The sequence below is a fragment of the Sinocyclocheilus grahami genome, unplaced genomic scaffold (genome assembly GCF_001515645.1).
Source record: "Sinocyclocheilus grahami isolate Dianchi unplaced genomic scaffold, SAMN03320097.WGS_v1.1 scaffold364.1, whole genome shotgun sequence".
Classification (NCBI taxonomy): Eukaryota; Metazoa; Chordata; class Actinopteri; order Cypriniformes; family Cyprinidae; genus Sinocyclocheilus; species Sinocyclocheilus grahami.
In genome coordinates, this window is record NW_015505543.1 from 212,514 (window position 1) to 235,066 (window position 22,553).

The window sequence follows — 22,553 nt, forward strand, 5'->3', positions numbered from 1 at the left end:
GAGAGAGAGAGATGCAGAGCATGTGCAGAGCAGGGGGACGCGAGGAACAGTATTGAGAACAGCTGCTTTAGAACATTGATTTTGAAACTTGTGAATCCATTAGAATCGTTAGAAGACAGAATCGCGATTCATATCCATCTTTTTCTTCAACGCGGAAGTGAGCCTATGGGTGAGACTTCCGGTTCATTAGCCGCTATAGGTAAATAACGAGGAGAATAACAACGTGCAGTAAACGGTAAAACTGTTTGCACTACAAACCAGTGTTCATAATTAAGATAATGCACTAAAATAATATGATAAGACACACCAACTTTCAATATCAAGCAGCAAAACGAACTGTTTTGTACAGCTAAAAATAGCTGGACGCAGATGAGACCGGAAGCCAGACCCATAGAATTTACAAATGGCCGAGCCCATTTTTACGACAAGAAAAAGGTGGATATGAACAGATTTTTACGTGCTCCTCTAGTTTTCTCTTCCTCGTCTCTAAAGCAGCGCATGGCCTCGCCCCCTTTGCTGCCTTTTCCCGAGGGCGGGGTTTATTGGGTTTGTTACGTCACGAACCCGGTTGTAGTCCCTACCAGCCATTTTTGTAGGCATTAAACTGCCAGAATTTTAAAAGACGATATCTCCGTTTGCATTGAACTTTCAGCTTCGTAACTTTGCAGATATTGTTTATGGCATGCAAGCAACATTACAGTCTAACTAAAGTTACAAAAGTGAAATCGCAATGAACCACCCCTTTAAGCAAGTCATGTCACTCGGCGGCCATCTTTGAAACGCCTCTCAGGCATGCAAGCGCAGCTTTGAATGGGGAAACATCAAATTCTCCAAAACTGTTCACTAAGCTTACGATTAAATTTGAAATCACCAATGAAATCTGACAACAACAGTATTATAAATGTAGTTTCTTTTGCTCAAATAGCGTTATGAAAAGCGTATTTTTCAGGCTAGATCAGCCAGTGCGCATGCGCAGTCCTAAGAGCACGTCTCAGAACGCTGACTGTTTCTATAGCAACCAGGACTTCTAACGTCAGCTGCAGTGACACGCTGACTTTACCGATTAGCGATTGGCTCTTTCATTCAGAAGGCGGGGCTTCCTGCGACTGAGCGGCCATATTGAGCATTGCATTTTTCCCCATTCAAAACTATACGAGTGACACGTCTTGGGTATTCTATAGTCTTTGCTATTGCTCAGTGTTAGAGGATCTCAGTTCAGCCTGACAGGTAGCCTGCTCCGGATCAGGGCTGCGTTTCCAATAAGCATCATAAGTAGCTCCATTGGGTTCAATGTGTCTACGATGTACTTACGCTTACGATGCTTTTGGGAAACGCAGCCAAGGTTAGTTTCCCAGCATAAGTTGCCACAGTGACTGAGCTTGAGCTAAGGTAAATTTGCTTTATGGAACCAAATCATTTGACAACGAGTCAGACTAACTGAAATAAGCCTGGCTTATTTGGTAAACTTGTTTTATGAAACAGCCCCCAGGATTTGGTAATTAACTAAACCATGGTGAAGTATGAACAGTGTGAAAAAAAAACACAGTCTAGTGATTTGCATTACCGCTCCTGTCCTGTGGGGGCAGTATTGTGTCTAACCTGTAACTGGTCCAGTAGGGTCCCTCCTCGCACTGGTTTGCCCTCTGGGACAGTCGGAGGCACGTTACCTACATTCCTCCTCCTCAAATCCTCCAGTGTGGCCTCATGGGCCACGATCTCGGCCTGAATGACCTGCAGAGAGCATTTTTAATGTTAAAGGCACAAGAGTAAAAGAGTATTATAGTATTATACAAGTAATATAATGATATATCTGTCATTGGTTATTGGATATCTCTGAATATCTACATGTCAGAAGAGTGTGGTTTGAACGAGGAGCTCATACCTGAGCTTCCTGAGGCAGCTGGAAGGCGTCGATGCGGTCGGTGAGGTACGAGGTGAGCGTTTGGTCCAGCTGTGTGAGGGACGTCTGTAGTGTGTGTAACGCCGTCTCGTTCTCTCTCAGAGTCCCCAACTTCTGCTCCAGAGACATCTGACGTGCAGCAGCCTACAACACACACATGAATGTAACACTGCACACATATGATGTGAATCTGAATCAGTTCTGGTGAATCATTTGTTCTGTTCAAAACGAACACACCAGCTGAGTCAGTTCTTCGTAGCGCGAGTTGAAGTTCTCCAGTTTCTCGCTGATGAGTTCATCCAGAATGCCTCCATCTATGAGAGTCTGGGCCAGCTCTCGGATCTGAGTCCTGTTATCACCCGGATGACGCAGATCCGACTCCAGAGACTGAAAGAGAGACACATCAGGACTCCCATTTATGCCATGGACATACTTTTAACATCCGACTCTGTGTTCAAAACGTGATCTGATCACTCAATCAGACAATCTAAAAACATATGTGCTCACATTGTATTTGTAACACTTAAGGTCTGGTCATTTTGTGAGCAAAACAATCTATTGTCAATAATGTAGCAATGTATCACTTTCTGTTGATCAGCGCAGCAAATCTGTGTGAGCAGCTTGAACTTGTTGCCAAATAGGGTTGGGTATCATTTGAATTTTATCAACTCCGATTCTTAACAATTCCAATGTGGTTAAAATAATTTAGTCAAACATTTAGATATAAAACATATATGTCCCTGGAGCACAAAACCAGTCATAAGTAGCACGAGTATATTTGTAGCAATAGCCAACAATACATTGTATGGGTCAAAATTATCAATTTTTCTTGTATGCCAAAAATCATAAGGATATTAAGTAAAGATCATGTTCCATGAAGATATTTTGTAAATGTCCTACTGTAAATATATCAAAATGTAATTTTTGATTAGTAATGTGCATTGCTAAGGACTTCATTTGGTCAACTTTAAATGCAATTTTCTCAATATTTGTATTTATTTTTGCACCCTCAGATTCCAGATTTTCAAATAGTTGTATCTCGGTCAAATACTGTCCTATCCTAACAAACCACACATCAATGGAAAGCTTATTTATCAGCTTTCAGATGATGCATAAATCTCAATTTCGAAAAATGTACCCTTATGACTGGTTTTGTGGTCACAATTATTCTGTGTCTCTTCTTGCAAAACATATAGTTGCTGAATACCAAGAACAAAATTCAGCAGGCTACACAAAAAACTGGATTCAATTAAGAGCTGTTTGTATGCAAATTAGAGCTGCACAATTCTGGATAAATTGAGTTTTTTTATTTATTTAGTTATTTATTTATTTATTTTAATGGAGCTAGTGGGTCTCTCAAGATTCTGAAGAAAAAACATTAGACAACTAAACAAAATCACATGTAATTTTGAATGAATGATTCGATGACTCACTCAAGATTGACTTGTTTTATCACTGGATGAATCAGTTTTTGAATGAATCTCTTGAATGAATGATTCAAAGACAAATACATTTTAACAGCCCCTTTTCGCCACCTACTGGTGTAACAAAGTAATCAATAAATCTTTATTTGAAGTGTCAAATTACTTTCAAAAGGTGATTTACTCAAATTTGATCGCTACCGTACACATCAGTGTTTATTTCCAAACTACAATCTTCTATCCCCGTACTTCTGTGATTATTTTAATGTTTGCAAAACAGAAATAATGATACTGTGCTGTTGAAAATAACTGTTTGTGAAGCAGTTTTATGATCTCACCGTTATGATCGCACATGCCAAAAGTTTACCAGTTGAAACGTTGTCATTTAGGAAGAAGATCACATTGGTGTTTGTGATCTTTAAAGATCTGTTAAATTAAAGTGCTTTTGACATGTTGGTGGTGACACCTCTCTTGCAACATGTTTAGCTTATCACAGATATTATACTTAGCTGCTACAGCTTCTGATCGAAGCCAAATATTGGAGAGTTTAGATTAGCGAGGAAGGTCGGAATCAAAATTTTAATTTTACAACAAGTTTCCGATTCTGGAATTGGAATTGATTTTCGATTCCCAACCCTTTTGCGAAATCTAATTGGGGAAATCTTTCACCCTCACTTGAAATTCTCAATGACGTGGATTGATATTGAAAATATTGGATTTTGGCTGCAAAAATTTGTTGAGCGTGCTAAACCACACCTTTAGCATGAAAGCCGTTACCTCCAGAGCCTCGCTGATAGACTCTGTGTTTTCTGGGATGTTTTCAGTGGCTTGAACTTTCTCCTCCAGTGTGTTCAACCAGCCAGACTCCGCCTCCAGATACTGCAGCAGCTCGATCCAGCAGGACCATTAGCGATTGGCTCTTTCATTCAGAAGGCGGGGCTTCCTGCGACTGAGCGGCCATATTGAGCATTGCATTTTTCCCCATTCAAAACTATACGAGTGACACGTCTTGGGTATTCTATAGTCTTTGCTATTGCTCAGTGTTAGAGGATCTCAGTTCAGCCTGACAGGTAGCCTGCTCCGGATCAGGGCTGCGTTTCCAATAAGCATCATAAGTAGCTCCATTGGGTTCAATGTGTCTACGATGTACTTACGCTTACGATGCTTTTGGGAAACGCAGCCCAGGTTAGTTTCCCAGCATAAGTTGCCACAGTGACTGAGCTTGAGCTAAGGTAAATTTGCTTTATGGAACCAAATCATTTGACAACGAGTCAGACTAACTGAAATAAGCCTGGCTTATTTGGTAAACTTGTTTTATGAAACAGCCCCCAGGATTTGGTAATTAACTAAACCATGGTGAAGTATGAACAGTGTGAAAAAAAAAAACACAGTCTAGTGATTTGCATTACCGCTCCTGTCCTGTGGGGGCAGTATTGTGTCTAACCTGTAACTGGTCCAGTAGGGTCCCTCCTCGCACTGGTTTGCCCTCTGGGACAGTCGGAGGCACGTTACCTACATTCCTCCTCCTCAAATCCTCCAGTGTGGCCTCATGGGCCACGATCTCGGCCTGAATGACCTGCAGAGAGCATTTTTAATGTTAAAGGCACAAGAGTAAAAGAGTATTATAGTATTATACAAGTAATATAATGATATATCTGTCATTGGTTATTGGATATCTCTGAATATCTACATGTCAGAAGAGTGTGGTTTGAACGAGGAGCTCATACCTGAGCTTCCTGAGGCAGCTGGAAGGCGTCGATGCGGTCGGTGAGGTACGAGGTGAGCGTTTGGTCCAGCTGTGTGAGGGACGTCTGTAGTGTGTGTAACGCCGTCTCGTTCTCTCTCAGAGTCCCCAACTTCTGCTCCAGAGACATCTGACGTGCAGCAGCCTACAACACACACATGAATGTAACACTGCACACATATGATGTGAATCTGAATCAGTTCTGGTGAATCATTTGTTCTGTTCAAAACGAACACACCAGCTGAGTCAGTTCTTCGTAGCGCGAGTTGAAGTTCTCCAGTTTCTCGCTGATGAGTTCATCCAGAATGCCTCCATCTATGAGAGTCTGGGCCAGCTCTCGGATCTGAGTCCTGTTATCACCCGGATGACGCAGATCCGACTCCAGAGACTGAAAGAGAGACACATCAGGACTCCCATTTATGCCATGGACATACTTTTAACATCCGACTCTGTGTTCAAAACGTGATCTGATCACTCAATCAGACAATCTAAAAACATATGTGCTCACATTGTATTTGTAACACTTAAGGTCTGGTCATTTTGTGAGCAAAACAATCTATTGTCAATAATGTAGCAATGTATCACTTTCTGTTGATCAGCGCAGCAAATCTGTGTGAGCAGCTTGAACTTGTTGCCAAATAGGGTTGGGTATCATTTGAATTTTATCAACTCCGATTCTTAACGATTCCAATGTGGTTAAAATAATTTAGTCAAACATTTAGATATAAAACATATATGTCCCTGGAGCACAAAACCAGTCATAAGTAGCACGAGTATATTTGTAGCAATAGCCAACAATACATTGTATGGGTCAAAATTATCAATTTTTCTTGTATGCCAAAAATCATAAGGATATTAAGTAAAGATCATGTTCCATGAAGATATTTTGTAAATGTCCTACTGTAAATATATCAAAATGTAATTTTTGATTAGTAATGTGCATTGCTAAGGACTTCATTTGGTCAACTTTAAATGCAATTTTCTCAATATTTGTATTTATTTTTGCACCCTCAGATTCCAGATTTTCAAATAGTTGTATCTCGGTCAAATACTGTCCTATCCTAACAAACCACACATCAATGGAAAGCTTATTTATCAGCTTTCAGATGATGCATAAATCTCAATTTCGAAAAATGTACCCTTATGACTGGTTTTGTGGTCACAATTATTCTGTGTCTCTTCTTGCAAAACATATAGTTGCTGAATACCAAGAACAAAATTCAGCAGGCTACACAAAAAACTGGATTCAATTAAGAGCTGTTTGTATGCAAATTAGAGCTGCACAATTCTGGATAAATTGAGTTTTTTTATTTATTTAGTTATTTATTTATTTATTTTAATGGAGCTAGTGGGTCTCTCAAGATTCTGAAGAAAAAACATTAGACAACTAAACAAAATCACATGTAATTTTGAATGAATGATTCGATGACTCACTCAAGATTGACTTGTTTTATCACTGGATGAATCAGTTTTTGAATGAATCTCTTGAATGAATGATTCAAAGACAAATACATTTTAACAGCCCCTTTTCGCCACCTACTGGTGTAACAAAGTAATCAATAAATCTTTATTTGAAGTGTCAAATTACTTTCAAAAGGTGATTTACTCAAATTTGATCGCTACCGTACACATCAGTGTTTATTTCCAAACTACAATCTTCTATCCCCGTACTTCTGTGATTATTTTAATGTTTGCAAAACAGAAATAATGATACTGTGCTGTTGAAAATAACTGTTTGTGAAGCAGTTTTATGATCTCACCGTTATGATCGCACATGCCAAAAGTTTACCAGTTGAAACGTTGTCATTTAGGAAGAAGATCACATTGGTGTTTGTGATCTTTAAAGATCTGTTAAATTAAAGTGCTTTGACATGTTGGTGGTGACACCTCTCTTGCAACATGTTTAGCTTATCACAGATATTGTACTTAGCTGCTACAGCTTCTGATCGAAGCCAAATATTGGAGAGTTTAGATTAGCGAGGAAGGTCGGAATCAAAATTTTAATTTTACAACAAGTTTCCGATTCTGGAATTGGAATTGATTTTCGATTCCCAACCCTTTTGCGAAATCTAATTGGGGAAATCTTTCACCCTCACTTGAAATTCTCAATGACGTGGATTGATATTGAAAATATTGGATTTTGGCTGCAAAAATTTGTTGAGCGTGCTAAACCACACCTTTAGCATGAAAGCCGTTACCTCCAGAGCCTCGCTGATAGACTCTGTGTTTTCTGGGATGTTTTCAGTGGCTTGAACTTTCTCCTCCAGTGTGTTCAACCAGCCAGACTCCGCCTCCAGATACTGCAGCAGCTCGATCCAGCAGGACCACACCTCCTGAACATCAGTACAAACACATCAGACTTCAGCTAAACATCCAAAGAGGAGCCAAACCACATCTGGAGCAGGGCTGTCCAATAGCAAGTCTTCCTCTGTGTGTGTGTGTGTGTATGTGTACCTCAAGCGTGTGGCACTTGCTCTTGAAGCGATCACAGAGTTTCTGGTAGTTCTGCAGCACTTCAGTGAGCTCAGGGCTCAGGTCAGGACCACCAGGGGGCGTCTTTCCAATCAGCACATTAATGCTGTCCTTCAAAATCTTTACACGCACTTCCTTCTGTAACACATCCTCTTTAGCCCTCTGAAACACACAGAAAGAGAGAGAACACGTACACAAAAGTCTTTAAGTAAGGGAGTATGTAAATAAATAGGAAGGAAGAAAATTATCATGAAAAACCTTTGGCACAATTATGCCTTTGACACAAGAAACTTGACTAACATTGTCAGAGCTTTAGAAAAAATAATAAAAAATAAAATAATACAGATAAAAAAAAAACTATAAATAACACAGTCACAATAAAACAATAACACATTCAAAAAAAATCTTACATGATACCAAAACTAGCTGGCATTTACAACCTGCTCGAAATTAGTTTTAATCATAAAAAGGTACAACTTTACATTATGTTTTACTAATAAATGTTTAACAAACAATATATAATCCTTAACAGATCACTTGTTTATGTATAATCAAAAGTAAAACGTGTTATCAAAACTGAAACTATTTAAATAATTTTTAATAGAAAATATTAATATATGTTGCCTTTGCAACTAACTAAAAATTAGTTGAAGTACTAAAATGACTAAAACTGAGAAAATAAAATCCAATCTAAATAGAGATATAAAACAAACAAAAGGCAAAAGCACATAAACAACATTCCTAAAATTAAAAAATTTAAATAAAAACAACATATAAAAACACTAATTCAATTAATAAATGGTATAACAGTATATAAATAATACTAAAATAGCATTGGAAAATACAAGAATTATAACTGTACATTAATACGCAACACAATATAGAATGCATAAAATAATTAATCAATATTAATAATGAAAGTTATTATAGATCTGTTATTTTCAACCTACTCATACGCACCTTCATATCCTGCAGCGCCTCCTCCAGCTCCTCTGGGCTCTTGTACTCAAAGTCTCTCATGAGAAACTCCTCGTCCACTTGAATCATCCACTCGCGCATCTCCGCCACGTCTTTCTTCAGATTCATCACTTTCTCCTGACCTTCACTCACACGCTCCTCACGCCTCAACAACTGCAAACAAAATCCACGTAACATGACTTATCCCAGAAGAACATGTTCCTGAATCAAGCCGGGTTGGGAAGTGGCTTACTGAAACTTAAACCACCTTGTACAAGCTCTTCCCTTGCTGTGTAGCTAATATATGTTAAAGGGATAGTCCACCCAAAAATGAAAATTTGATGTTTATCTGCTTACCCCCAGGGCATCCAAGATGTAGGTGACTTTGTTTTTTCAGTAGAACACAAATGCCACCTATCTCTCAAATGGACCATTGACGCTCCTAATTGAGATTGTAGATAGGTGGCGGTAATGCACTTATAATTCTGCGATCCGCCGTAAAGCAAGAAGAAGAAGACGACGCGTCACACGCTGGCTTAAGAAGACGCAAACGCGCTCAGGACAGTTCGGACATTGCAGTAATTCAGAGTATTGCTAGGCGGTATACCGGTTCATACCGAATACCGTTGTTTATTTTTGTTATGATATAAATTTTTTAAATACCGCAAAATGCATGTCGCTTAAACAATGTTCGGAACGCGACACTGTTTGAAAGGGGTCTCTTTTCACTGTTGCACTGTGGTGAGGGAACAGCTGTATGTGTTACTAAGCGTGAACGTTCCTAAACTGAAGCTGTAGAACTAATAGACCGTGATGACACAGAAGAACTCCTCCACAATATCCACACTGACCGCCGCAAATATCCAGCGCCCCCTGCCATCAGCTCCCGCGTCTCACACACACGAACATAATTTGGAAAAACACCGTGATAAAAATTTTTGGTAATACCGCCCAGCACTAATTCAGAGGTTAAAAAAAAACTATATAAATACTGTTCAGTTTCTTGCACAGACCGATCGTTTCGTGTCTTTACACATCAATGTATCGTCACAAGGGTTTAATTTGGTTTTGTTTATGTATGTTTTAGACTCTCAAAGCCGTGATTCCCATTCACTTCCATTATATGACTGACAGACTGCAACGGTTTGACTTAAAAATCTCAGTTTGTGTTCAACTGAAGAAACAAAGTCACCTACATCTTGGATGCCCTGGGGGTAAGCAGATAAACATCACATTTCCATTTTTGGGTGAACTATCCCTTTAAGGCCATTGCATTCAGTGTTCTGTGTTTCTCTTTCTCGCCTCTTTACTGAGCGTGTCCCAGCGTCTCTGATTGTCGTCCAGCTCCGTCTGCCCCCAGCTGATCAGACCCGGTCCTGAGCTCTGCTGCACGGCTGCCACGTTCTCCTTTATCTGCTTCAGAGACGAGGCCATGCTCTCCATCTCACTCAGCAGCTCCTGCACAGACACATCTCAAACATCACTATCAACTCCACAGAAACTCTAACGTTTCGGTTTTGCTGAGGAAATTGCTCAACCATCAACTTCAGCTGATTTCTCAACCAGTTTAAACTATGATTAGCAAACCAGTTCAACAAGCCCACCACCAGCTCAGCCACGGTGGTCAACCAGGACAACCCTGGACCTGTTGATAAACCAACTAAACCAGCGGCAAACAGCTAGAAACTATGTAAAACTAGCAGCATTAAAGACCTGATATACTTCAAGCAAAATCAAAGAACAAACTAGTGTGAACAAAGTCGATCAAAGCTCATTTGGAGTTTGTTTCAGTCCATCAGACGTCCACAAGTAAAAACAATCACTGGAGAGCTGATTTATAGCAGGTATTGAAGAGTAATTTTAACTGAAAGCTGCACTGACACTGCTTATTTAAGTTTAATACTGAAAAGTTGCTTGCTTTAAAGCAATCTATTGTATAACATGGAGTTTTGAATCGCATGCTCATGCATGCAAATCCACATTGCTATGATCAGATGCTTTCTTAAATTGATAATTCACCTAAAAATGAACATTTGCTGTTAATTTACTCATCCTCAGGCCATCCCACATGTAGATGACCATTTTCTTCAGTAGAACAATAAAGAAGATTTTTAATTGAAACTGTGGTCCTTGATAAAATGCAAATCAATGGCTACCTTCACTTTGAGAGTCAAAAAAAGCATACCAGGGAACACAAAATTAGTATTCATGGCTCCTGCCGATATATTAAGGTCTTATGAAGTGAAACGATCGGTCTGTGCAAGAAACTGAACATTATTTACAACATTATTACCTGTAATCCAGAGTCTCAGACAAACGGTCCGAAATGATGTTCAGTTTGTGAGTGAATCATTTTTTTGAACCAATTATTTTTAGTGAACTAGTTGAACCAGTTCACCAAATCTGACTGAAGCGTCTGAAACTGTTTGCGGCTCGAGCAGCATAGATCTACAAGTTCCTCAATCAAAACTCACTTTCAGATGCCTGACAGTCACTCTGACTCGAAATGAGCCCAAATAGCGGGGTATCTGATCCTGTGATGAATGAACTGATTCAGTGCTCCAGTTCCTCCAACAGATGAGCCTGTGATATGAACACGCATGAAGCGAGACCAAATCAACTTTTTGATGGTTTCTCATTGTTTATGTGAAAAGGTGAGCTGATGGAGACTAGTTTGTTCACATTATGTGCTTTAGACATGTAAAACATCCACGTTTCACATCAGGTTTAAAGGTAATGTTATAAATAATGTTCAGTTTCTCGCACAGACTGATCGTTTCGCTTCATAAGACCTCAATATATCGTCAAGAGCCACCGGTATCAATTGTGTGTTTCCTGTATATGCTTTTATTTGACTCTCAAAGTGCCGGTAGCCATTGACTTTCATTTTATAAATCACCAAGAACCATGGTTTCAGCTAAAAGTCATCTGTTGTACTCAAGAAAACAAGTGAACTACATCTCGGATGACCTGAGGGTGAGTAAACTAACAGCAAATGTACATTTTCGGCTGAACTATCCATTTGACTGACATTTTATCACCGATGTCATGTTTGTTGTGCGTTTATTTTGTTATTGAGAGGAAAGTGTGCAACATATATTCACATATAACAGTATACCGCAGCAAAAGCATGTCAAACTTCTTTTTTAGCCCTAAATGAAAAATGAAAAAGATCTTTGCTGAGAGTATATTGAGGCTTTTATTTAACTAGCTGGATTATTCACCATTACTCTTTCACCTGAATGACTTATTGAATGCGTTGACCTCTGACCTTGCACTGGTTGAGTTCTTCCTGTAGTTTGTCGCCGTGACTGAAGCCGCTGGCGTCTCGAGACAGCAGCTCCTCAACCGCATCCAGCCAGCGCTCCACCTCCTCACTCTTCACCTGATCCACATCAACACCACCATCAAAACACACCACATCCATGTTAAGACAAGCATCTGAATCAGGCTGATGGCACAGCTCTCACCTTTGTGTCCTTCATGCTACCCAGAATGCACTGCAGCATGCTGAGCTGATCCTGGGCGGCGGTGGAGAGCTCAGTCCAGGCCTGCTGCTCTGCTGCCTCCTCCAGCTGCTGCTCTATCTCAGCACAAAGAGCCTAGAAAACAGGCCAAACTACATTACCCAGAAGAGTCCTGCAGATTCACCTCTCCTCACTCTCAACCAGAGTTCACCAGGTCATACTTCATACTTTAAATCATAAAAATGTTTGTTAACTAAATACATATAAATTTAAAATATACATTTTGATGAAATAAGAAAAAACTACTTAAAAATGAGAAATGTTGCCCTGGCAACTAACTGAAATCAATTTAAGTGGAAGTACTAACATTACTAAAAAATTTAATAAAAATGTATAAAAGCTAAATAGAAATATTAAAAAACCAAAATGACAAAAGCACATAAAAATTACTAAACTATGAAAATGAGAACTGAAAATAAAACAAAATTTGATGATTAATATAATGATATTATAATATTACGATATTTTAATATTACAATTATTAAATAATACTAAATACTAATAAAAATTTGCATTACTAATAAATGCTAATAATAAATAACTAAATACTACTAATAAATGAATAAATACTATAATATTGTATAATACTAAGATAACACTGCACAAAAACACCTTTATCGCTGACTAAAATGTTTTTGGAATTTATGCAGAAATAAAATAAAATAAAATAAGACACATCACAGTTCACCATGATTGCGTGCGAAGTGTCTTTAAAATACCAGATAATGAGATTTAAAAAAAAATAATAGGTGTTAAGTGTATTTGTATTTTTTTATGACATGTCAAATACTGTTAAATTGAGACTTGGATATGCTTGGATATGCTGGTTTTGAAAACTTATGTTTGATATGTAAACATATGTATTCAAAGTGTGTTTTTACTTTAATGCTTACTAGAAAAAAACTACTTAAAAATGAGAAATGTTGCCCTGGCAACTAACTGAAATCAATTTAAGTGGAAGTACTAACATTACTAAAAAATTTAATAAAAATGTATAAAAGCTAAATAGAAATATTAAAAAACCAAAATGACAAAAGCACATAAAAATTACTAAACTATGAAAATGAGAACTGAAAATAAAACAAAATTTGATGATTAATATAATGATATTATAATATTACGATATTTTAATATTACAATTATTAAATAATACTAAATACTAATAAAAATTTGCATTACTAATAAATGCTAATAATAAATAACTAAATACTATAATATTGTATAATACTAAGATAACACTGCACAAAAACACCTTTATCGCTGACTAAAATGTTTTTGGAATTTATGCAGAAATAAAATAAAATAAAATAAGACACATCACAGTTCACCATGATTGCGTGCGAAGGTTAGCAAGTGTCTTTAAAATACCAGATAATGAGATTTAAAAAAAAATAATAGGTGTTAAGTGTATTTGTATTTTTTTATGACATGTCAAATACTGTTAAATTGAGACTTGGATATGCTTGGATATGCTGGTTTTGGTTATGCTTGAAAACTTATGTTTGATATGTAAACATATGTATTCAAAGTGTGTTTTTACTTTAATGCTTACTGTGCACATTCTTGAACTACTGCTGAAAATGTTCATTTCTACAAAAATAGCATGCACACATTTTTCCATGGAAAACCCATCTTGGAAATCCTTACTTGAAAACGAAGAAGAAGCTGCTGTGCTGCTGCTTCAAATTTTCGGCATGTCTACAACAATTCTTACAAGTATAACACGACATAGCTGGGCGCCGTGGACAGATGCCGAACGGCGCCGCCGGTGTGCCTACACTTATAGAAAATAATGTATTTGAATTTTAAAGATGTGGAGCGACGCGACGCGACGCTGCGCTTCTCTTCCGGTGCGCGACCACCTGAAATGCTGTTTTTTCACCTCCATGCCCAAACGTCTTTGTTTGGCTTCTGAAAGCGGATGATGTCAGGAAACAGTGGTTGCGATTTACTTTTTAACTCTGTTCCTGAGCATTATAAGTCGTGTTTGCCCCTCGTTCACTGGGGCGTGTTGATTTGCTTATTCATTCTTCTCACAACTCAATCTCCCTCTCCCTCTATCCTTTCAGCATTCATGATAAATTCACATTGGGCATCAGAAAGAGAAAGCTTTTATTTGTGAACAGGTTGTGTACACAGACAGGATCTCTGATGAGAGTCATTCATTAACTACTCAAGTCTCCTTGGGAACTTTTTATTGATCAGAGGTTGCTATTTTAGGAGACTTTATCAAAGCTAAGTATACACTTTGTCTCAATTTTTTTTTCATATTTCTTAGTAATCATTTTCAAATTGTGATCAAGTTACACTCTAAAAAACACTGGTTTAATTTTCAGCCCAAATGTTTGTTTAGAACAGATTTGGAGAAATGTAGCATTACAATGGATCCTCTGCAGTGAATGGGTGCCATCAGAATGAGAGTCCAAACAGCTGATAAAAACATCACAATAATCCACAAGCAGTCCACTCCAGTCCACCAATTAACAGCGTGTGAAGTGAAAAGCTGCTGTTTTTGTAATAAACAAATTCATCATTAACGTGTTTTAACTTTAAACTGTTGCTTCCAGATCAAATACGAGTCCATAATATATAACACTTTCTCCAGTGAAAAAGTCATCTCGCCTGAATTAGGAGAGAAATATGCATGGATCAGATATTATGGACTCGTATTTGGCTTCCTAAAGTGTTAATTGGTGGACTGGAGTGGTGTGGATTACTGTGATGTTTTTATCAGCAGTTTGGACTCTCATTCTGACGGCACCCATTAATTTAAGAGGACCCATTGCTGAGCAAATGACTACATTTCTCCAATGTAGTGAGTAGATTTTCAGCATATTTTTATTTTTGGGTGAACTATTCAATAAACCCTTTAGACTGTATAATTTTGTGATGCATCACAATGTATCATGACACACCATGACATAGATGGTTATACCAAGTCCTGCTTCGAGAATCAAATGCTTCTCTTACTTTGTGCTCCTCTATCTGGGCAAGATAGCCCTCCATGTCTCCTGCTATTGGCTCTTTCTCCATCTTACGGATCCGCCCCTCCGTCTGCGTCAGCCAATCAGAGAGCTGCTGGAGCTGCTGTTGCTGAAGGTTCATCAGAACTTCATGAAGTCTGAAGACAAAGGAGAGATGACAAATTCAAGCACACTCTTCAAACAGAAGACTTCGGCAGGAATGTGTGCGTCCGTACCTGGACTGACGGTCCATGCTGGCGACCCGCAGGTTTTCCCAGCGGGAGTTGAGCAGTGTCATCTGTTCTCGGATCTCATCCTCCTCTTCCTCACTCAGGTTGCCTTGAGCGATCAGCTGGTTTCCCGCCTGTAAGACGTTACCCACGCTGCTCTGGTGGGCTGTCAATTCCATCATAAAGGCCTGAGGAGACAAGACGACACATCAGTTACCAGGATGACTACAAACCATCTTCACAGATGTCTTAGAGTACAAGTCATTTAGACGGTTCTAAACAAAGCAAAAAAAGGTTTAAATATGCTATATTTTAAGATAAATGCATTTTTACGTAAGAAACCCAGTACCTTTTTATATGGATTTATTGGCAGTGGTTGTGTGAGAAGGAACGTTTTCTTATATAATAACCATAATAATTTAATATGTATGCATTTATTTATTTGATAAGTAGTCATGTAATAAGCAGCTGCACCGTTTAATGGTTTATTATGGCAAAAATCGACATGAGGGAGAGCATTATGATGACTTTACCATAGTTAATTGTGTTTTAGGCACTGCATATTGCATTTAAAAATAATTATTTCATCAAGTAATACAGTTCATCATACTTACTGTAGGCTTTTATTTTTGCCAAAAAATACATGGGAACGGTAACATTTTAATAATAAAATGTGTTGGGTATGAACATTAGTATGAACTATCAATATACATTTTTTACAGCATTTATTAATCTATGTTGATTTTCATTTATGGCCATTTATATATCTTTATCCAATGTTTTATAAATATGTCTGCTTCATTTTTCTTCACATCTGTTTTCTATTTGAACTTTTTGTTACAATACAAAATAATTTTACTGAAAATTAGAGGTGTAACGGTACATGCATTCGTACTGAAAATTTTCGGTACGGGTTTTTCGGTTCGGTGCGCACATGTACCAAACAAATCGTTCCATTTTTTTCAGGAAATTCAGACTATAAATGCCGTTTTGGCACTCTTTGATGAGGCGCGACAGATCGCTGTACAGAAGCCTTGGCAGCGCAGAGTGCGAGCGAGCGCATAATCATCTCTTTCCTCTTTATTACTAGTTTTAACATGAAATAAACATTAAATGAACATCTCATGTAATCGTTTAATTAGTGTTTCAACCGCGGAAAGACGTCATTAAAACAGCTTGTAAACAAAATGCCACGTAGCATTTAATTTACCTCAGGCAAGTCATCAGTGTCCACAGCTCGTTATTTGCTAGGGAAGTCTAGAGAAGAGCATTTTTAGAAATATTAGACTATATTCTTCATTATATTTTACTTTACCAGTTCATGATGTCTTTACTATTTAATGTATGTTTAGATAAATCTTTTATGAAACAAGTTATTACAGCCACTGTGTAAATGACTATTTCAACAACAAATAGAAATTGTATAATTTAAAAGTTAATTTAAAAACTGCATTATGTGCAACTTACATGTTTGCATACAATATATAAAAAAAAAAACAGTAGTTGAATTTAAGTTTGGGCTCTGTTGTTAGCTGTAATCTTATAGTATTGTAAAAGGGCTCCCTGTAGTTTAGAGCAGGAGCTGAGGTAGATTTTTATCCCTAGGAAAAATTGTAATTGTAATTTAATTTATTTAAAGAAAAAGCAATTTGTTCAGTAAACCACTGTTTAATTTAAAAACTGTACTGAAACCGTCAAAACCGAGGTACGTACCGAACCGTCATGTTTGTGTACCGTTACACCCCTACTGAAAATGTATTCATTTATTACAACTTTAACAAAAATGGGCCCCTTTGAAATCAGGATTTTGTGTTTTGTGATTTACTATAAATTTATAATCAAAAAACATCAAATCGAATAAAATTGAATCTTTTTATGTAATTAGTCTATTAAAATGTATTAAAATGAAAACACACAATTCCTTTACAACACATCATTGCATTTAAATTTTTATTTTGTCAAAAATGTGCTGCACAACAGGTTTACTGATTAAATTCAAGCAATGCTGAAATATTTCTGCCATAATTTCTTCAAGTTAAAGCAAACTTTTATTTTGGTGGTTTGCCGTGAAGATCAGATTCAGAAAATGTATTTGACGATAGCTTTGCTCAAATGAAAGGGTGAAATGCTGGTGCAGTGACTCTCAGAGCAGCTCTGGAGATGAAGTACACGTGTTCACGTCCTCATATAGTGAGACTTGTGCTTGAGTATGTGTAGTAGAAGAAAACGTGCCACGCATTCACACAGTATCTTATGATCTATTCTCGAAACAGAAAAACGATCAAAAAAGACAAATGATGTAACAAACCATTTGCACATTATCTAAATCTCTGATGTTTCAAGTGGAACCAGAGTGCAGAGACAAACAGGTTCAAGCTTCAGGAAAAGCCCAGTGCTCAGAGGATCTCCAGAGCTTTCCTGCATTTGCCTTGCTTTTGTTTTTGCGTCAGTGCCGTTCAGAGTTTATGTGCCCCGGCTCTGCTGTCTGTCTGAGGTCTCTCTGCCTCACAGAATTCCTCACATTCCTGGCATGTTCGGAGCACGTTCTCCGACAAGACGGGAACACGGAGCATCTGAACACGGGACATGCTAACACTTAAAGTCCTCAGGTCAATCAAAAAGAGCAGCGGTGGGCGGTTTCATTGTGTGATGAATTTTGTTATTAACATAATGAAATCCTATTTAAGCTGCTGCTGCTTCTTCTTCATGTGAGACTAAATTTAGTCTGTATCTCCTCTTAAAGTTTTCAAGCAACAACCACCAAAACTCAGGTCAGACATTCAGACTGGTCTGACTCAGGCTGCTGTATCTTTAACTGATCTGACATATACTTTTCGTAAACCCGATGATCAAAACAATAATAAAGTAAAAACTCTCATTGAGGGGGTCAAAACTTTTGTATTTTTTGTAAGACTTATAGTGCATTTAAGTTGTCTATCACTAGTAAAGCTTAACGGATATTCTGGGACGATGTGCTAAATTATGTTAGTAACATGCTAATTTATGCTAGCTATGTGCTAACCATGCTAGCAACATGTTAAAACACGCTAGCTACATGTTAAAACATGTAAGAAACACGTAAAACATGCTAAATCATGCTAGAAAAATGCTAAGACATGTTAAATCGTGCTAAAAACATGATAGAAACATGTCAAAATATGCTTAATCATATTAGCAACATGCTAAAACATGCAAGAAACGTGATAAACATGTTAAATCATGCAAAAAACATGATAGAAACATGCTAGAAAACATGACAGAAACATGTCAAGATATGCTTAATCATTAGCAACATGCAAGAAATGTGAAAACATTGCTAAACCATGCTAAAAACTAGGGGTGTGCGATATATATCGTCTGCGATAATATCGTAATTGTTGTTTTAACGATGTGTGATTTGACATTATCGAGTATTTTGCAAAAACCATTCAAAACAGCCCTACAGAGCGCACGCATACATTACGTGAAGTCTAGACTAGTGCGTGTGCGCATTTAGTGTGTTTTCTTTCACTGCATGATTCAGGCTATTAAAATGCATTTAGAATGATCACAAATTCAAGACATGATGGCAGAACATTTATATATTTATACCACTTCATATAGTTATTCAATTTCACACGGAAGAGTGCCTTTTTCTCCAAATATTACCATGATTACAAATGTGACATTGAATTCATAACAAAGCTTTGTCAAGCCAACATCAAAGTTTGTTATTCATCGTTACCCATCTATTTTTATTTTTTTATTTTAATCACAGTAATGTTATATTGTTATGTTATATCTTCCAGAGTAATTCAATGAAAAAAGAGATGATGGTTTTTTGCCATTCTAAATGCTACCAACGTTTATGAAGTGTTATTGTGTGTCACATATACCTCATGTGTGTGGAACTGGTCTTTGACCTCCTCCACGTCGTCGGACACGTCGTCCTGCATGTGCAGCGTGTCTTCGGCCGACAGCAACCAGGTGAGCACCTCCTCCAGCGTGATCTGATACGTGTCCAGACTGACCTCCCTGTCCACCTCCGTCAGTGTGCTGGGCATCTCTGGCCGTGTGCTGCTCACCTCCTCCGTCTTTCCAGACAAACCCTGCACAGCAACACAGCGCTTCAGTTAACAGCTCAACTGAGTATAATGTTATAGAAAACGTTAAGCGCTATGAATGTGCCAGCTTTCCCACATGTAAAATTTCGGTAAGGGTTTCACGTGTTTACACAGCCGTGTCTTTGTGTGTTTTAGGAAACAAATTAAACATGTTAGCATTTATGTTCAAAACGCAAATTTTGTGGCAGGTGAAGAGACATCAATGGCGTGCTGTAAATGATGATGAACATCACACTAATTAATTCTCAAAGGGAAGTGAACGAGACTTTTAAGAACCAGTGACTTCAGTCTGACTCATAAGTCACAGCATCCATGTAAAAAATTAAATTAATCAAAAATTAAAATGTAAAACTTCTTAAGATGGCCGTCATTTTAACTACAGGTTCTGTTGACACTTGAGTTGAATTACTGAAATAAATGAACTTTTCCACGACATTCTAATTTACTGAGATGCACCTGTAAATAAATAAAAATGCTGCTCTTTTGAACTTTTAATTCATCAAATAATCCTGAAAAAAAGTATTGCTGTTTCCACAAAAAATTCTCACATGATCCTTCAGAAATCATTCTGATATGTTGATTTTCTGCTTAAGAACCATTTTTGATTATGAAAATAGTTGTGATGCTTATAATTTTTGTGGAAACTGTGATACATTTTTTCAGCATTCTTTTTATGAATGAATATTACATATTATATTTATAAAGGTATTATATGCAAGTAGATTTTTTTAAAGATAAATTTAAATTGACTAAACTTAAAATTGGTTGAAATTTGCTTAATAGCCCTGAAAACGGTGCAAAGAGTCTTTAATGTTTAAAACCGAATTCCTTTTTATCATGTGTGTTTTGATTTTGTGATGAATGTTGACCTGGACGTGTCTACTGAGATTCACTGTGCATCTATTGTGAGCTGGCCTAGCATTCCATCATGGAAAATACCATGTAAATAAACTATTCCTTTCTTTTCAAAGACTCACAGGAAAATTACTTGTGGAAAAAGTCATTACAAGGCTCTGAGCCGCACACTCAAAACAAGAAGAGCTGCACGAACTATCAGCAGGACCTTCAGATGCAGACAATACTGCCACGTGTTCTCAGCTGACTAAACACCGGCTAACAGCACAACAGGGCCGGTCAGGTGATATCATTCACATTCTCAGATGTTTATGTCCTACGCCTTAAAAACTGACAGCTTTTCTAAACCCGGCGACCTACATTCCTCAGCACGCCCATGACGGAAACCTCACAGCTCATTGATAAGAGTGAAACACTAATCCAAACACTAAACACATCCATCGACCGCTAATTGTGAGAGTCTGATGGAAATAGAAGCAGGGTTTTCATTGTGCTGTATAATAAAAGAGGCAGAATCAGGTAATGAAACCATCTGATCTGAAATATTACATCGGGGAACCAAACGGCACCACACCCGAGAACTCTGGGAAAAATGTTCAAAGTGCATCAAAAGAGAGATACGAAATAATGAAAATAGAAAGAAGCTTAGACTGATAACTCGAATACAAAGGCAACACTGTCCTGGGGAGTATGAACTTTACAGCAGGCAATGCCAAAAACATGCTACTACCATGGTAACGTATCCAAAAAACATAGTATGACCATAGTGCATGTACAAAAACCATGCCATTGCCATGATATGGTATTGCCATACTGTAAGTGGAAAAAAAAAACATTCACAATATGGTATTACCATGGTGCAAGTAAAAAATCCATTGCAATGTCATGACGGATGTCAAGAACATGGTATGGTACCAGATAAAAAAAAATTAAAAAAAACCATTCTACTACCATAGTATAAGAGAAAAAAACATGGTATTACCATGGTACCAGATCCAAAATTATACTGTTTAACAGTAAAAATTTTAAATAAGTATTTAAGAAAAAAAACATGATAATTTTATTCAAATACTAATATTTATGTCTGACTTGATCATTTTCAAACAATAAACCATCAAGCTTTTTACTTTGGCTGCTCACGTGTAAATGACACAGTGTTGCTCTGAAACATGCTATCGAATTACAATAAATTAAATTAATTTAATAAAATCACAACCTATACAATAAGTTATCGGCCTATTGCACAAAGCTCTATTTACTTAAAGGTGACATATCATGAAAATCTGACTTTTCCAGGTTTTAAATGCAATAATCAGGTCCCCGGTGCATCTACCAGCCAAGGAAACGTGAAAAAGATTAACCCCGTAACTTTGTTTAGGTAAGCCTTTTTCTGCAAGCTTTTAAGAAAATGAGCGCGTCTGATTTCACTCCCTTGGTGACGTGGCAAAGGGATCTCATTATAATATTACCGCCCCTTAATCTGTAAGTTTGCACCCATGGCTCCGTTATTGTGTTTTCACAAGCGACAACGGTGTATTAGTTCTAATGCCATGGCGAAAGTTTGAGCTAAACACGCTAACTGTTCTGTCTTTGGCTGCACAGACGAGCACAGAACACTGTTTAGAGTCCCAGCGTCAGAGGAGATGAGAGAAGTGCATTTATTGATTTATTTACTGTATATTGCTGCTGCCACACAGATCTCAAATAAACATGCGATTTATTTCCCAGCTGCTTACCTTCACAGACATAACCGACTGTTTTTGTAACTTGTGTGTGTGGTTTTAACGTAAACTTGTGTGTGAATGAGAACTTAGTTTAGAACTCATGCTGTGACAGCCGCTTTCTGTGCGTGTGCTTCAGATGCGTGCGCTCAGAAAACCATATATCAGGAGTTTAAACTCATATGGTTTAAAACGCATGATTTCAGTGCGATAAACATGATAATCAGAACCAAAACAGATGTTTTAGCAGGTACGAGCTGTAAAGGCGCAGCTCTATTCTGGAAAAGGGGGCGGGGAGCAGCAGCTCATTTGCATTTAAAGAAACAGGCCCGAAAAACAGCGTGTTTCTGCTTCCACTCAAAATAGACATTTTCAAAATGTTATAATAAATGATCCGTGGAGTATTTTGAGCTGAAACTTAACAGACACATTCTGGGGACACCAGAGACTTATATTACTGTAACACAGTTCGTAGTCACGGGAAGGAGGCGGGAACCGGCAAACATTTAAAGAAAACTTTAATAATAAAACAAACACAAAATAGCCCCTCGCGGACGACTGTCGCGCACAAACAGAACCAAAACACAAAATAAAGTCCAGGCCTGGTCCTCTCTCGTCTTTCACTGTCGTCACTCCTCCTTTTATCCTTCCGGAGCTCCT

The 22,553-nt window shown here is 37.7% G+C and overlaps 1 protein-coding gene across 1 annotated transcript in view; it reads right to left on the minus strand.

Moving 5' to 3' along the window:
- The window catches only part of LOC107549160 (utrophin-like), a 250,359-nt gene that overhangs the window by 172,097 nt on the left and 55,709 nt on the right, over positions 1 to 22,553 (minus strand). Inside the window, exons 10-21 of the mRNA XM_016230150.1 lie at positions 19,090 to 19,302; positions 15,221 to 15,402; positions 14,992 to 15,142; positions 11,965 to 12,096; positions 11,766 to 11,879; positions 9,797 to 9,952; positions 8,498 to 8,668; positions 7,520 to 7,699; positions 7,264 to 7,398; positions 5,304 to 5,453; positions 5,049 to 5,210; positions 4,766 to 4,897 (exon numbers count right to left, since the gene is read on the minus strand). Coding sequence (XP_016085636.1) covers positions 4,766 to 4,897; positions 5,049 to 5,210; positions 5,304 to 5,453; positions 7,264 to 7,398; positions 7,520 to 7,699; positions 8,498 to 8,668; positions 9,797 to 9,952; positions 11,766 to 11,879; positions 11,965 to 12,096; positions 14,992 to 15,142; positions 15,221 to 15,402; positions 19,090 to 19,302 — 1,878 coding nt within the window. The remainder of the gene's footprint in view (positions 1 to 4,765; positions 4,898 to 5,048; positions 5,211 to 5,303; positions 5,454 to 7,263; positions 7,399 to 7,519; positions 7,700 to 8,497; positions 8,669 to 9,796; positions 9,953 to 11,765; positions 11,880 to 11,964; positions 12,097 to 14,991; positions 15,143 to 15,220; positions 15,403 to 19,089; positions 19,303 to 22,553) is intronic.